A 14,664-nucleotide genomic window follows, 5' to 3' on the forward strand; every position below is an offset into this window, starting at 1 on the left:
CGTAATATGGATAACAGTATAATAGCATTTTACAATATTTCACTCTTTTCGTTTCCTTAATGTCTCATATAGGTATTTTTAGCATGTCCCCAAGAAGTTGACTTCGGTTGGTTGTTTTCCTGCTTTTTTTCAGGGTCCCTGTGAAGAACTGGAACGTCCCCTTGGTCCGAAGCTGACGCCAAGAACTCCATAGCCATCACAGAAAAAAAGACAAATGTTTGAAATCTACCGTCGGCAGCCGCAGACAAACGTCGTGGTGGTGGTGTTTTTGTTGTTTTCCCTTAAGCTACTGAGCATGAATGTCCATCACTTGTCCGCTCACCGCCGGCTCGCCGGGGTGGAGCATGGTGGGGCTTGATGCTGACATGGGCATTCCAGGGTGGGGTGGTCCTCCATGCATCATCATCGCTGGGTGGTGAGGGTGTCCAGGAATGTAGGTATGCATGGGGGGGCCATGGCGCAGCTGAGCAGGATGGGGGGGCATCTGGGGCGGCGTGTAGCTTGGCTGTCCCATGTTCATACCCATTGGACTACCCCGAGACACATAATCCCCTGGCATACTTTGCAGCCCTGCGGAGAAAGGGAGAGAGAAAAGAGGGTGGTGGTGAGTGGTGGGGAATGGCTAGGAGGTGTTGGAAGCCTCCAGCCTGAGGTGGGATGCGGAGTCACGGGCACGCAAGCCCTGTGGAATCGGGAGTCTACGTGTGGACTCAACAGGAATGGCTTCCAGGTCAAAAAAAAAAACCACCCACAAGAACATCCTTCCCCTTCCAAACACAGAGTTTTCTGGAGATAAAATGACTTTCTGCTGTTATGGCCAGGAATGGAGACGTTCCTGATCTCTGGAAGCATTCCAGAGGCAGAGCCAGCCTGAGAATGGCCAATGTCACACTCAGGTGGGCTCCAATCCCCACGGCCCTACTCAATCCACCTGCCTTTTGCCTTCCCACACTGGGAATACGTGGCAGAGAATCTGCAGCAGTTAATGAGGGACTTGGAAGGAGCGATGGGTTAAATAGGTGTCAAGGTTTATCAACAGCTATTTATTTAGCTCTCCAGCCTGATCTCTTGGAATCTGTCCCAAATATGTGTGCCCATTCAATCCAGCAAGGAACATACATCACTGAACAAAAGGCCTCGTATGAAGCCGAAATTGATAGGATTACTAAGTATAATTGGTAAATCAAACTCATATTTTTAGACACATTGAAAATTTATACATAATCAATAACAGTTATCAATTATTTCTTTATCCCCTCCCCGATCACCTCTGGCTGTAAAAAAAAAAAAAAAAAAAAAATCGGACGCGCAACCCCAGCCAAACATTTCAGTGGGTTTGGGAGAACAATAAGGAAAAAAAATTGGACCTAAAACAATAAAACCTCCTGCTTTCTGTGGGCCTCTGCCTTCTGCTTGGATTGCTGTAGCTGATGGGAACTGACAGATGTATTGTTTCGGAGAGCTATAAGCTCCATAATCATCAAGGGTGAAAGGCATACGCTATTGCTAAGTAGGTTCAATTGGCTTTAGTTCTAAGTAAGAGCGCGCCGTGAATGCGCCGAACACCTTGGAATCAGGTCTCAAGGCTCTAGCAATGAATAGCTGCTTAATCTAGCCTAAAGGAACAGTTTTGAACTAATGAAAATTGCTTATAAAATATACTGTACTCACAGCTCTTTAATCAAAAAAGATGATAATATTTTTTGTAATAACCTATTAATTTAATTGGTCACGAAGCATAAAATACATCATTTAAATTTAATTGACCCAGAAACTAAGAAACAATATTTAAATTAACTAAGCTAGAAATTTTCATGATGAGGTAATAAGGCTATTGCATTCCCAAGCTCAGAGGAATGTTTTCACAGCTAATTGTTAAAACTTAGTTTTGACTTGGGCTCAGAGAAGACTACTACGAAATACACTTGCCCTGGGTAACTTCAAACCCTATGTTAATATAGGCTGGGGGCACAACAAAGATGCTGAAATAACTCTTTTAACTCCAGAAAGAGAGCAAGAGAAACAGAATGAGGCACCATTTAAACATGGTACCAAGTGTCTTGGTGTTTCAAACCACGTTACTATTAAAAAACAAAAAACCAAAAATTTGTATAATGTGTTTTCCCCTAGAAAAAGACAAGAGGGGAAAAAAAAAAAAAAAACAACAAAAACTGGGACAGTTTTTCTAGGCTTCCTTTGCGAGGCCTGCCACTGAAGATTGCATTAATGATCTCTATTTTTGTATACTGAATAAGTCAAATCCATTTGTCACACTGCAAGTGATGGCATACTTAATTTGGATATAGTCAATTAGCCTGGGCTAAGCTCCATAGCCTGCTGCGCACACCTCTATTTTGTATTCTCTCTTTTTCCTTTGCCACACGTAATCCCATTATGACGGACAGACAAAGAGAAATAAACTTGAAAAAAAAAAAAAAATCAAAGTTTCGTCCATTGCTTTCCAAAACGCAACTAAGTGAAGCTGCTGGGTTTTGCTTGGATTTTTTTTTTTTTTTCTCCTACCCCACGAGAAGTCTCTGTTTGGCTTTTTTTTTTTTGGTGTCTTGCAGGTTAGCGGGAGAAATGTAACTCATGCATCAACCGCGGTTAGACAGATTTATGACACTTTGGGGACATGCTCTTTTCCTCTCCCTGCGCTGCCTGCAGACCGCTTACATTTTGCAAATCAGTCTGTTGCCAAGGCGACGGGCTCCCCCCACCTCTCCCTGGGCTGCTCCTTGTTTTGTCATGTGCTCGGGGGATGGATAATAGCATCAATGTATGGCGGCGTCGGTGCGCGGGCAGCGTCGGCGTGCAGGACGGCGCGCGCGCGCGCGGGGGGATTTGGGAGCTGGGAAAGCTTGAGCTGAACCAGAGGGGAGAGGAAAAACCCAAAGGAGCCCAAAGGCGTAGGATGGATGGATGGATGGATGGATGGAGAGGAAGGAACAAGCATGAGGCTATGGGCAGGGAGAACATAGGGAGATGCAAGGAGACGAATATCCCTCGGACGAAATGAGAACAAAGACCTCGTTTGTACTTACTTCCCCCTGGCTTTGCCATTGGTTACCTAGGTGAAGGTTACATGTAGTGCCACTGCCCCTCCATGCCCATATTCATGCCCATTCCACTCATAGGTCCTAGAGGGAGATAAAAAATCCAAGAAGATGCCAGAAAATGAGCAAAGTCCACAGATAGCGCCAAAAGCCCCTTTCCAAAACACAGCATGGCAGAGAGGGCCCAGGACCTCTCGAGCGAGGAGATGCCTGGTTTCCCTCAGTGGTGTGGAAGGCAGGCAGAAGACAGGTGAGGCAAGGCAGGCAGCTGAGGCAGAGGGCTGAGGTATGTTTTACCTGTGGTGGCACGACCAAGGCCACCAGTGGGTGGGTGATGCTGTCCCTGGGGCTTACCTGGCGCTCGGATGCCCATGTGCTGCTGGCCGTCCATCACGAAACCTCCCATTGGCTGCCCGTCGGGGTTATAGGGTGTTCCTTGACTTACTGGAAAGGTGCACAACATTTCTTTTTTTTAGCAACAGCCAACACCTCTTCTCACAGCGTCAAGACACAATCCCCCCACCCACAGGTTATCAAAAAGAGGGGAAAACACCTACTGTGTAAATTTAGTGAATTCAGCATTTCAGCTAACAAGCGTGCTTAGTTTGGGCTTAATTTTCTCCTGCAAGTTTGGAAATGAAGTTAGCAAACTGAAATCCCTGAGACATGAGGAGCCCCGGCTCCAGCTGCTGCCGCTGCTGACGTCAATGCAAAAACCTGTAGAGGAGCTGGATTTTATGGCTGGAATAGTCACACTGAAATCTCAGTGTGTTAAATTACACCCTTGTGCCTTCAAAGGGCCCGGACCTGAACACATCCATGCCAGATATTTATGTCTAATGACAAATAATCAAATGTGCTTCAAGAGGAAGTGTGGCCCAGAGGCATCTTGGACAACGACGCATTCGGAGAGTTTGGCAGCGAGACTCGGAAAACAAAACCAACTGGGAGTAACGGGCTATGATAATCCTTGATGGTAAATACCCACAGAGAGCTCAGAGCCAAGACCCCAAATAGAACCAACATGTGGAAACTTAAGGTCTGTTAAAAAAAAATAGAAATACACACCCCCAAAGTAAACAGCAAATGCTCAGCAATCCCAGAAGAAGAGCCAAGGGACAAAAGGACCCTATACAAGTTCCACTACCTGAACTGGAGGTTTTTACTGTACATTAAAAGCCAGCTTCAGAAGTAAGCTGGCTTGGGTTATTAAAGCACATAAAGCTCTACCTCATTGAATGTCTTTGAACTTTACTGAGTCCCACAAGTGATTCTGACCCCTTTGCCCTTTTGACAGGTAATAAAGTTTACAGCAATTCCACACCAAGCCATGCACCAGGGAGTGGTCACAGGAGCAGAAAGAGCTGGGAAGGAAAACTCCAAACAACTACTAAAAAAACTACACGAGAATAATTAGGATCTTGTACAGAAAGTTCGGTCACGGAACGGAACATTTTAGTTTCCCTTTTTGAATTTTCAAATTATTTTTTTTTCCGAAACTATTAGAGTCATAATGAAAGAAAGCTGGTTGCATTTTAATTGTCAGTCACTCCCAGCATTCATTTCTCATTTATTTACCAGGTACTAGACCTCCTGGTGAATGGCTTGAGGATGGTTTTCGACTGTGTGACTTGAATACAGTTACTACTGGGGACTTGCCTGCTCGATTGGACTGGTCTATCATGGGCTGAACTATTCTTCTTCTAGCATTAATAAACCTGCAAGAAAAAGAGAAGAAAAGCAAATGGTTAGGGAAGGGATGTCTTCCACCCATCCCCAAGCCCTCTGGCCCTACTGTGGTGCTCTCCATCAGGCTGCATGGGGATGCAAATACTGCTAAAACCTCTAACCCTGATGACCTTTGAGAGCACAACCTTGGGGTTTCCAAGCTGATTTATGTTTGCCTGCTTTTTACCACAGTCGGACACTTCCATTTCATCTTTTCATGGGGGAATTAGCCGAGTTTTCAGGAAACAATGCCAGCAACGCTTTTCTCAATACAGAATGGGGCACCAAAAAAACAAAAAATGTGTGAAGCCAGCGAGATGCTCGTGAGGGCATCTGCTACCTCCCCCCTCATTAGTATCATTTCTGCCTTATGTCCTTTGACTTCTTTTTCCAATTTTTTTTTTCTTTATCAAAACCTGTCCCTACCTCTTGCAAACCTAATTCCCTTTTAATGCCCACTATTAAGATAATGAACTGTGATGGCAGAACCCCATCAAATGAGGGAACGTCTGGACTTTTATCACCACTAAGTCACACTGCTGGGGACTTCAGAGCCATGCATTCCTCCTAGCCATTTCTTGGTGGGCTTTTTTCCTCCCCCTCCCTCTCTTTATGCAAAGTCTGAGGGGGTCAAGGCGAGGTCATAGCTTTACAGTAATTGAATTTATAATCCTGTTTTCTCCAGCTAGGCCTGACCATTTACAGCAAACATCTTGTTAAACTGTAATTACTGGACTACTGAAAATTCCCCCCCGAACAATGAAAAGATCTTTGGAAATAGAAAAAAAAAAAAAAAAAAAAAAAAAGGAGGTACAGTCATTTTTAAAAATAGCTATCTGCAACCCCACTCCTTGTGTTTTTGTAGCTCTTTGCTTCAGTTAGTCCTGTAATGCTTATTTGGAAATATTCAAAATAATTTGGAGCACAAAATAGAAGAAGGAGATAGATCACAAGTACCCTGGTCTCATCATGGTGCTGATATCAGGGAACCATGACAGGGAACCTGTCTGAATGAAGACCATTTGAAGAATCTCTCTTGAGATTTCACTCAGCAGAAAGTTTACTTAAAATCCATTTGGAAAAAATCTTCATTGAGACTTAGTCACCACAAAACTACATAACCAGACTTCGTGCTCTTTGCGAGAGAGAAAAGGAATGATGAAAATACGTGTGCCAGAATATTTACTAGTAGAGGAAGAAGTGTGAATGTGGGCTAAGTCACAGCACTCTTGTAAAACGGGATAGGAGAGTCTACAAAGGAATACCTGATGCTTGTTTTCATTGCCTTTGCTTGGGGTGGCTTAGCAGGAGCTCTCCTACCACAGAGATAAAGCCACCAGGACCTTTCCATGGGAATCAGCTCTGCCCACCCATTTGCCTACACTAGAGGGGAGAAGAATAGCAAACCACTGCCCCATGCTGTTCCTTTTGCCCTCATCAAAGACCAGCACAGTGACTTCAGACTCCTCCTATCTCCCATTCTCCACTGACACCCTTTACCCAAACTCCTGCAAAAATTAATCAAGATGTTGAGTCTTTATCAAACCTGTCTTGAAGAAAACGGGCTCAAAAGTACCAAAGCCGGGGGCCACTCTGGAAACCTTACACCTGAATTAGGTCATGTTTTGTCAGCAACACTATTGGATCAATTTTTCTACACATTTCCAATAAACACCCCCTCTCGACTCGAGCAAACAGTGTTGCAAATCAGTTTATCGTTATCTTGTACAAACCATGAAAATTAGAATCATGTGAGCAGAAGGTTAGACTAATTCTCCTTTCTCATTATAAGCACAGGTGTAGCACAAACACCAAGTGAAATAAGCAATTAAAAAAAAAAAACAACCTGCTTTTTTTCCTCCATTAGCTGCCTTAGCTCCATGACCAATTAGAAAATTGTTTAATATCTGTAATCTGCATATGCAGAAAGCAATTTTCACAGTAACTCTTCGAAGTAAAACAACACCACAAAACCTCAGATCTTTTTTTTTTTGTGAGTCTGGCAAGACTCTTGCTGTGTTTACTCCCATCCTTCTCCTGCCCCACTGCTAGGACCTGGTAGTGTGGCAGGAGGAGAGGGGCAGCTGTGAGTGCGGTCACCAAAATAACTTTTTACCCCAAACAAATGCTGAGCAACATCAGGCATTGTACAACCTCAACTTCACTTTTTTTTCCTTCTCCAAACTACAAATACTTTTAAGATGACGGGGGAGCGCCTCAAAATAATAAAATGTACTATATATAGCATTGTTTATATACTAATATACCAGAATAAACTACATATCTAGAGTTTACCAATAATTACCCACAAGATGTGCCTGTGGTAAAGCATGATCTCACCTGTTTGCCCCACGCTATCTGCTCTAAGAGCATTTTACACACAGGTACTTAACAGTTATCTCCTTCCTACGCATTCGTGTTAAGTATTTTCTATAAGTAGCAATTCTGCCAAACAGCTCAGTGTTTGGATGTCTTTGGGGGGAATTCAGACACAAGAACATTTTCCTTCTGGGCAAAGTAATAAAATGACATTCTCGCTCCTCCCACTAGAAGTCAAACGGAGGTCAGCTCCCCATCCTTGTATCTGTTTAAATAAACTGGTCCAGCTGTTTGTTTCCAGGATGCCCTTTAACCTTCTGTCCCATCCTCCCTGCCTTTGTAACACAACGCTTTACTTTGCATTATAGTAGACTCCGAACTACTCCGCATTAAAAAAAAAAAAAAAAAAAAAAAAAAAAAAAAGAGGAAAAGAAAAAAAAAGAAGAAAGTATTCACTTTCAAGTTTCTTCCTGCATCCCAAACCTGGAATTTGTAAGAACCTATCAGATTAAAACAATTAAAGTAGCTTGCCTTGAGAGAGCACAATGCAGGCTGTGATGTTTATAAATCACATTTGAGAACTCTTTGCAAGCAAAACTGTGAGTTAGCTGTGGCTGCAGAAATACATGGGCATGTGGCTAATTTCTTCATACTCCCAGTTTTTTTCTGTGAGAGAACAGCCAAGGATCTTTTGATCACTCTTTGAATTTCCAAAGTGCCAGGCTGATTTGAACGTCAGCAAAAACAATGGAACAGAAAAGCTAACAGGAATAATCTCCTTTCCCCTTTTCCCAAATGTTCATATTCACTTATCTTAAGAGAATAATACTCTAAAAATCACTCCAATCTTTAAAAATTCAGAGAAATCAGGACCTAAAAAAGATATTTGCATACTAACTACTACTGAAAGAGACTATTACCAAAATACAATTTAGCATAAAACTTGAGACAGATATATAGCCTTACTCATGTGAATAAAGACTAAATCAGGCTCAAAGGCTTGCATGAAGTATTTTTCCCCACATCAGTGCTCTGAGTTGTGGTATCTTTGCTCTGATGAGGAAGGGTTGTTTTTTTGTTTTTTTTTTTCTTTGGTTTGAGTTTTTTGCCTCAAAAGAGTTGGATCAATAGTAGCACAACAACATAATATCCCTCAGTGTACAAGTTGCACTCAGCAAAGTGATGCCTTGGGCTGCCTTTTTTTTTTTTCTTCCTCCTTTTTTTTTTTTTTTTTTTTTGTTTTTTTTTTTTTTTTTTTTTTTTTTGTTTGTTTGTTTTTGTTTTGTTTTGTTTAGTAAGAGGAAGGATCTGGTGTGGAGAAAACATTTGAACAGTTGGGCAAACACAGAAGTTCGAAGTATTTCCTAATTTTTCCAAGTTAACTTTTCCTCGTTCTTTTCAGACACACAGGATTGCACTTTCTGCCAGAAAAGCAAGAAAAACTCAAGCAACTCCACCTGCGTAACCCCAAAGAGGAGGAGGAAACCCTCTTTTCTCCTATTTGCATTTTACTAGGATGTTTTCTCTTAGGCTTCTGGCCTGGGGTCTGTCTCCAGAGGTCACGGGCAGACTCCCTGGTTGGTGCATGGCTGGTCCCAGGGGTGAGCTCCAGCCCCAGCCCCGGGGATGCAGCAATCTGCCTCTGCACTCTGACCTTCAGCTTGGCCGCCCTGGCTGCCACGCACAAGTTTTGTTTCTTCTCAGCAAGAGGCTGCATGGCTGGTGATGACAAAAGACTTATTTTAGTTGGAAATTGGCTACAATAATAGCAGCCAGAGAGCAAGGATTTTCAGAGGGTCACCAAACCCTCCGAAAGGCACAGCTCGCTGAGGGCTCAGGTTACAGCCCGAGTGACATTTTCCGCACAGATCTGTTCTTTCTCCCTTCCCCTTGTATTTCACTTCTGTCGAGTGAATAAAACAAGACCTTCCTCTGCTGTCACGGATTTCCAAAGTCACCTTTGCTCAAGAATCGACAGAGCGATTGTGGGGACTTCCCAATTTGCAGCCTCTGAATGAAATTTTCCAGGACCAGCTGTCTGAAAGGAGATGCTGAGAATTCGCGGTCTATTGAATTTTTCTCTGCCCCCAACTCTCCTGAAATGAGGAGAGTTTCACACCATTACTGACTTCTGCTACTTGGAGTCACAGGCTGCTCCCTCTCAATGTTTGTCCCAAAGCTCTGCACGCCAGAAGTCTGTGTTTCACCAGCAGAGCCAAGAAATTCCCGAAAATCTTCCTGCCTCATTTTCTCCCTGAGCTCCTCCTGGCAAACCAGGCGTATGAAGAATAAGAAAGCCCACATTACCTACAAACCCCAGTGCTAAAACCTCTCATGCCCCTCTGAAGGAAAGCAGTGTCCCTCTTGACAACAAACAAATCATCGTTTTTATAACAGATGCCAAAGCAAACGCAGCACTTCGAGCCGGCAAATAATTCACTTGTAAAACCAGTTGCACTCTTTTCTGCATAGTGGGATCCTCCACTTATGCAGCAGCAAAACAACATTCCCTATTCAGCACTTAATTCCTCAACGCTTAACAGGTTTATCTCTAATAAAACCAATTTAAATGGAAAGTGTGCTATAAACCAAGATTATTACACTTCAGTAACTGCTTTATTCCTTATTTTAACATATTTTCATTTTTTTTCTCTCTGTTTGTTTTCGAGAGGTTTTTAAAAGAGTCAGTTAAAGAAAAGAAAAAACCACACCAACACAGAAATTATTTGACCGAATTCTTTCAAATGTTTTAAAAACAGACTTGAAAATAGCAAGCTGCCTCTGTAATTATGAACAGAAAAAATAACTGCAGACTTTCGAATGGTAATCACATCTCCCCATCCCTAAAATGAGAAATAAATGTTAAAAGAGTGCTTACTGCTGTTATTAGAAAGTTCTGATCCTGAAGTCAGTTAGTGAGCTTAATGACCCGTAACTACCAGTCATTAGCAATCCATGCTCTCTGTACTCCCTTTATTTGTAAAGAAAAAAAAAAAAATCCAAGACACTCAAGAAACTTTGTTCAATTTAAAGTCAAACCTTATGAAATCATGTTTGGCAACTTTTCTTGGTTTCTCCTCCTCCTCCTCCTCCTCACCAAAGACAGTTCAGGACTGCAATACATCATTTACAACACTAAACGGAGGTAGGGAGGGAAGAGAGTACAAGGACTGCTCGCCGCCCACTCCAGACACGTAATATTGGAATACACTCCAAAGGCAGAGAGCCCCATCCATCAGGAGCATCAGAAAGATCTCCTGCAAGCTCTCCTCTTCCTCCCTCCTCTGCTGGCACGGCATCACCAGTGTCAAGGATTGTATGTGGGGCTGAGGGGTGTCGCGAGACAATACTGGAGAGCGAATTAAATAAAATACTATGCAAAAAACTAGTGATGAAAAACCACTAATTAGCTGACAAATTTGATGTAAAGCACTAATGAAAGCCATGTGTGGCTCTGCAATTTAGTTTTAAAAATAGCTCCTGACTTCAAGCATTACTATGTGACCCCACCAATGGATTCATGTTGTGCATTCAGAAAAGTTTGCTTTCAAGCAGGAGAGGGCTATCGAATCTCTCCCCCAGCCAAGTCTGCTAATGCAGCGAGCACATCAAGGGCAAAAATAGAAAGCAGAGAGATGAGATCAGGTATGTGCTCCCCGTAAGAGAGCTGGCTATGCCCTACATTTTTGGCTGGCCCAGCATGCACCAGCTCCACCTTTGGCCACCTCCCCTTCTCCCCAGCCCTTAAACTTGGGAGCTTGGCAACTCTTACGGTGCCTCACCACCCTTGCTGGGGAAGAATTCCTCCTTAATATCTAATCTAACCCTACCCTCTGCCAATTTAAAGCCACCTCTATCAGTACCAGCCCCATGGGACAAAATGCAGACATGGTGAGAGCCTTGGGGTATCAGTGAGCCTGCTGGTGTCCTCTAGACACAGAAGGGATGGTTGGTGGCTTTCTACTGAGCTGGGACCCTCAAGCTCCTGGCCCTGCTTGTCCCTTGGCCCCAAAGCTCCCTTAGCTCCATCTTTCTGCAGGGCTCATTGTGGGTTTCTTATCTTATTTTGCCTGTTCTCCAGCAGGATGGAGCTAAGGCCAATTTCTATTTATTTGGCTGGTTCTGAATGAAAATTGTGGAAGGGGAGACTGGTGGGGAGGAGTGAAGAGCCATTGTGCCTGGGGAAGGGAAGGAGATAAGTTTGCCTCCTAGAGATAAGCCTTCCTGCTCTGCCCATCTCCTGTGCTCTTCCGCATCACAGGTGAGATGCTGTTGACCTTTCTGGCAGGTTCTCCTTCTCCTCCTCCTCCCCTCCCATCCATATATCCCCCTCAAAAAAGCCCAGCCAGCATGGAACATTTCCAGTGAAAATCCAGGTCCACTATCCAGGCGTCTCCCCGATGATGCCAGGGAGTCAAGAGCGGCATTGCAGGTTTTGGCTGCACTGGGGAGAACTCTCAGCAACCTCATTCCCTGACACCACAACTCCCTCGGGGTGCAAGGCAGATGTAAACTCGCCCTCAGCAGCCAGATGATGTAAGGGGAAATCTTTACATGGCAGAGCGCCAGCGGAGCTGACCTCCCGTCTCTTCCCTGCTCCTAAATCCCAGCGCAGCTGTACTCTGCTGATCTCCATGTGCCACAATTAGCCTTTAAGGAATATGGCAAGGATTCATGTAGTAGAGCAGCACTAGAGCTGCTCTCACTCCTGCCTGGGACAGCACTGGCCCCCACAAAGTGCTGTGGCTGGGTACACGAAGTGCTGGCAGACAAAATCCTGCCTCCCACAAAAACACTTATAGCAGAGGGTGTGCAGGCTCTCTGAGAGCTTTGAGAGCAGCCCAGGCTGAGATGCACATCTCCCAGCTTGGTTGGGTTTTTTTGCACAGTTCTGAGAAGGGTCTGAACATCCCAGCTTATCTGGACTCTGTAACTTGGGTCCTGATGTGGTGCAACCCAGCAGCTTTTCCTCAGCAGATGACATCAAACCAACAAACCAAGCCCCATTTGATGGCAGGGATTAAGCTGGGAATGGGTGAGAGCTGGCAGTAAAATACTGGCTATATCTTTGAAAACATCCCTCCCTATTTAAGTAATTTAATGTCCTCTATCTACTCAGCATGACTCTTCTTTAGGGGAATGTAGAGCTTGTGTGAAGTGCCTGCATGATCTCTCAGCTTTCTCATGCCATACAAGTGCTCTGATCACAGGGGGTCCTCCTTGAGGTCCAAGGTTTTTCCATACAGCAGGTTGTGAGCCTTGTCCAAACAGCTTTTCCTCTGTCCCTTCCCTCCCCACCCCACATACAGGATGGGAGTTGGAAGATGTGCCTCATGCTCTAGCCCAAGCAAAGGAAGAGAGGCTGCTCCTACATCTGGCTGCTGCTTTAAATACGTTCCCCATCACTGAAGGGTGAGAGAAAAGACCTGTCTATGCTCCTGGATGAATCCCTTCATCCTCCTCATCCCCAAAAGGCAATGAGGGAGTATGGAATAACTCCACACCAGCTCCTGCAGCCTGCAGGAAAAGGAGAAGTCAGCTCAGGGTGGCCGAACCAAAAGTCTTTACAAGTGTCTTTGGGAGAAAACACTCTCAGGGCCCTCAAAATAAAAATATACTGAAGTCCTATATGGGACCTGTGTTCTGCACATGAAACAGGCTTTGACATCATTCTGGTCTATACCCTAAGACACTGTTTTGGGGTGCTGAGGGAAGCTTTATTCCTGTGGTTGTGTCTTCCTCACCACAATCAAGACAACTGATACAGGCACATTGATGTATTTTGTGTGATGTGGGCACCTGAAAAACTGGTTTGAATTCTTTTTCCCTTTTTTTTTTTTTTCCTCTCCCCAGAAACCACAAAAGATACATTGAAGTCACAGCCAACCTGAAAAACAACCCCACACTTCTGAACAAACTCTCCGTGCCCCAAGACATCCCACTTCAAAACATTGTTTTCTAACCACTACTAATAGCCTACTTTGTAATCTACTTTATCTAAACATAATTTCCCATTAAGTGAAGTGATTCATTTTGCTTATAATCCTACTACTGACAGCATTATATTCAGGGCAGAAGAAAAGACACCCTTGGAAAACAACACCAACAAAACACACAATGGGAAGTCAGAGGAATGTCAAAGATTAAAAGAATTTGTGAGACCAGGAGACAGAGAAAGCTTAGGGATCAGCCCCCAGATGGTATAAACCACTTTTCTAACTCAGGTGGGAAGTCAGACATCTCTGGAATAAATCTGAATTCAAAAGCAGTTATTGGTAGCCAAAAAAGACACAAGGACTACAGTGCCCGGGCAAAGGAAAAAAAAATAAAATAACCCATGAAACTGTTACACGACCTAGATTTCACTGAACAACTGTGGAAGCGATATTTTTTCAGTGTCTGCTGCCATTTCTGTTATTTTTGAAAAGCCAAATGAGAGGCAGAATCCTGGTTGGTGATAAGGCTGGTGTAGCCAGTCTTGCATCACTTACACCAAAATCATTCTGGGGTAGGCAGGGCGCCCTCAAAAACATGAAACACACGCCCTGGAAAGCACGTCCTCACCCTGCCCCTCTGGCTAGGTCTCATTTTTGAGAAGAGAAAATTGATTTAACCAAGGAAAAGGCAACATTTGCCCCATTTTGACTCTTTCAGGCTGAGTTTTGAACCAGGCAGCTTGTTTTAGGCAGGTGCAGCCTGGAGCAAGAGTCTGATTTAAGTGCAGGAGAGGGTCTCTGAGGGCACCTTTCCCCACGTGTTGGTGTTTCAGCTCGTGGTGGTTAATCACTCTACACCAATCTCAGCAACTGTTGACACAAAATAGGTGGAGATCAGGTCTGTGCAAGCACAAAATACCAGAAAGGCAAACTATATGTAAACACACTTCAGATAGCTATGACAAAAATAGACCAAAGCCTGACTTGCAAAGCAATGACAAGCCATTACTCTCCGCTGCTGTTTTTTTTTTGTTGTTGTTGTTGGGTTTTTTTGGGGCTTTTTTCATATATTGAGGGCATGTAAATTTTTTAAAATATATATCAAAGATATCTATTGCAATAAAAGAAATATCTATTGCACTAAAAAGAAACCAAGACCTGAGATCTGTATTTACAGTGCAAAGCTCTTCCCTTGCTTCCAGTGCAGCATTTCCACAACACAATCATGTCCCGAATGGGCATTTTTTTCAAAGCCAAGCTCTTGTTTTGAGATGGTGCACTCCTGAATCTCAGTATTTTTAAACCAAGAAGCAGCAAGCAAAGCATTCTGACCCCTACCCTGATCCTGCAGAGCAAAGCTAGAGCAGGAGAGGAGAAAAGAGCAAGAGGCAAATGTTTGCCTGGTGCTATTTCATCTTATTTCCCTGGCACCTGACATCACATTTGTTACAGAACATTAATGCACCAACTAAAAAAAAAAAAAGTTTGTTGAGTACAAGACCATCCCAGAAGAGGGAAAAGAGGGTTTTTTTCTTGGCTGCATATTAACCTTTTGCTAGTCAGGACTACTGGCAGGTAAACTCTGTTTGCACTGTCTGATGCTCTGCAGTGGGAACCAGCCCTAC

At 43.8% G+C, this 14,664-nt stretch overlaps 1 protein-coding gene across 4 annotated transcripts in view; it reads right to left on the minus strand.

The window, feature by feature from the left end:
* Nucleotides 1-14,664, minus strand: part of MEIS1 (Meis homeobox 1) — a 108,821-nt gene that overhangs the window by 1,033 nt on the left and 93,124 nt on the right. For 3 of the 4 annotated variants that reach the window (XM_083856944.1, XM_083856947.1, XM_083856945.1), the window contains exons 10-12: nt 4,716-4,774; nt 3,411-3,500; nt 1-570 (exon numbers count right to left, since the gene is read on the minus strand). The exon at nt 1-570 is cut by the window's left edge and continues 1,033 nt beyond it. In XM_083856944.1, the coding sequence (XP_083713070.1) occupies nt 287-570; nt 3,411-3,500; nt 4,716-4,774 (433 nt within the window). In that variant the 3' untranslated portion in view covers nt 1-286. Of the gene's footprint in view, nt 571-3,044; nt 3,141-3,410; nt 3,501-4,715; nt 4,775-14,664 lie in introns of all 4 variants that reach the window. The other variant, XM_083856946.1, reaches the window with a different exon arrangement.

The sequence above is a fragment of the Zosterops lateralis genome (assembly GCF_965231275.1).
Source record: "Zosterops lateralis genome assembly, chromosome: 3".
NCBI lineage: Eukaryota > Metazoa > Chordata > Aves > Passeriformes > Zosteropidae > Zosterops > Zosterops lateralis.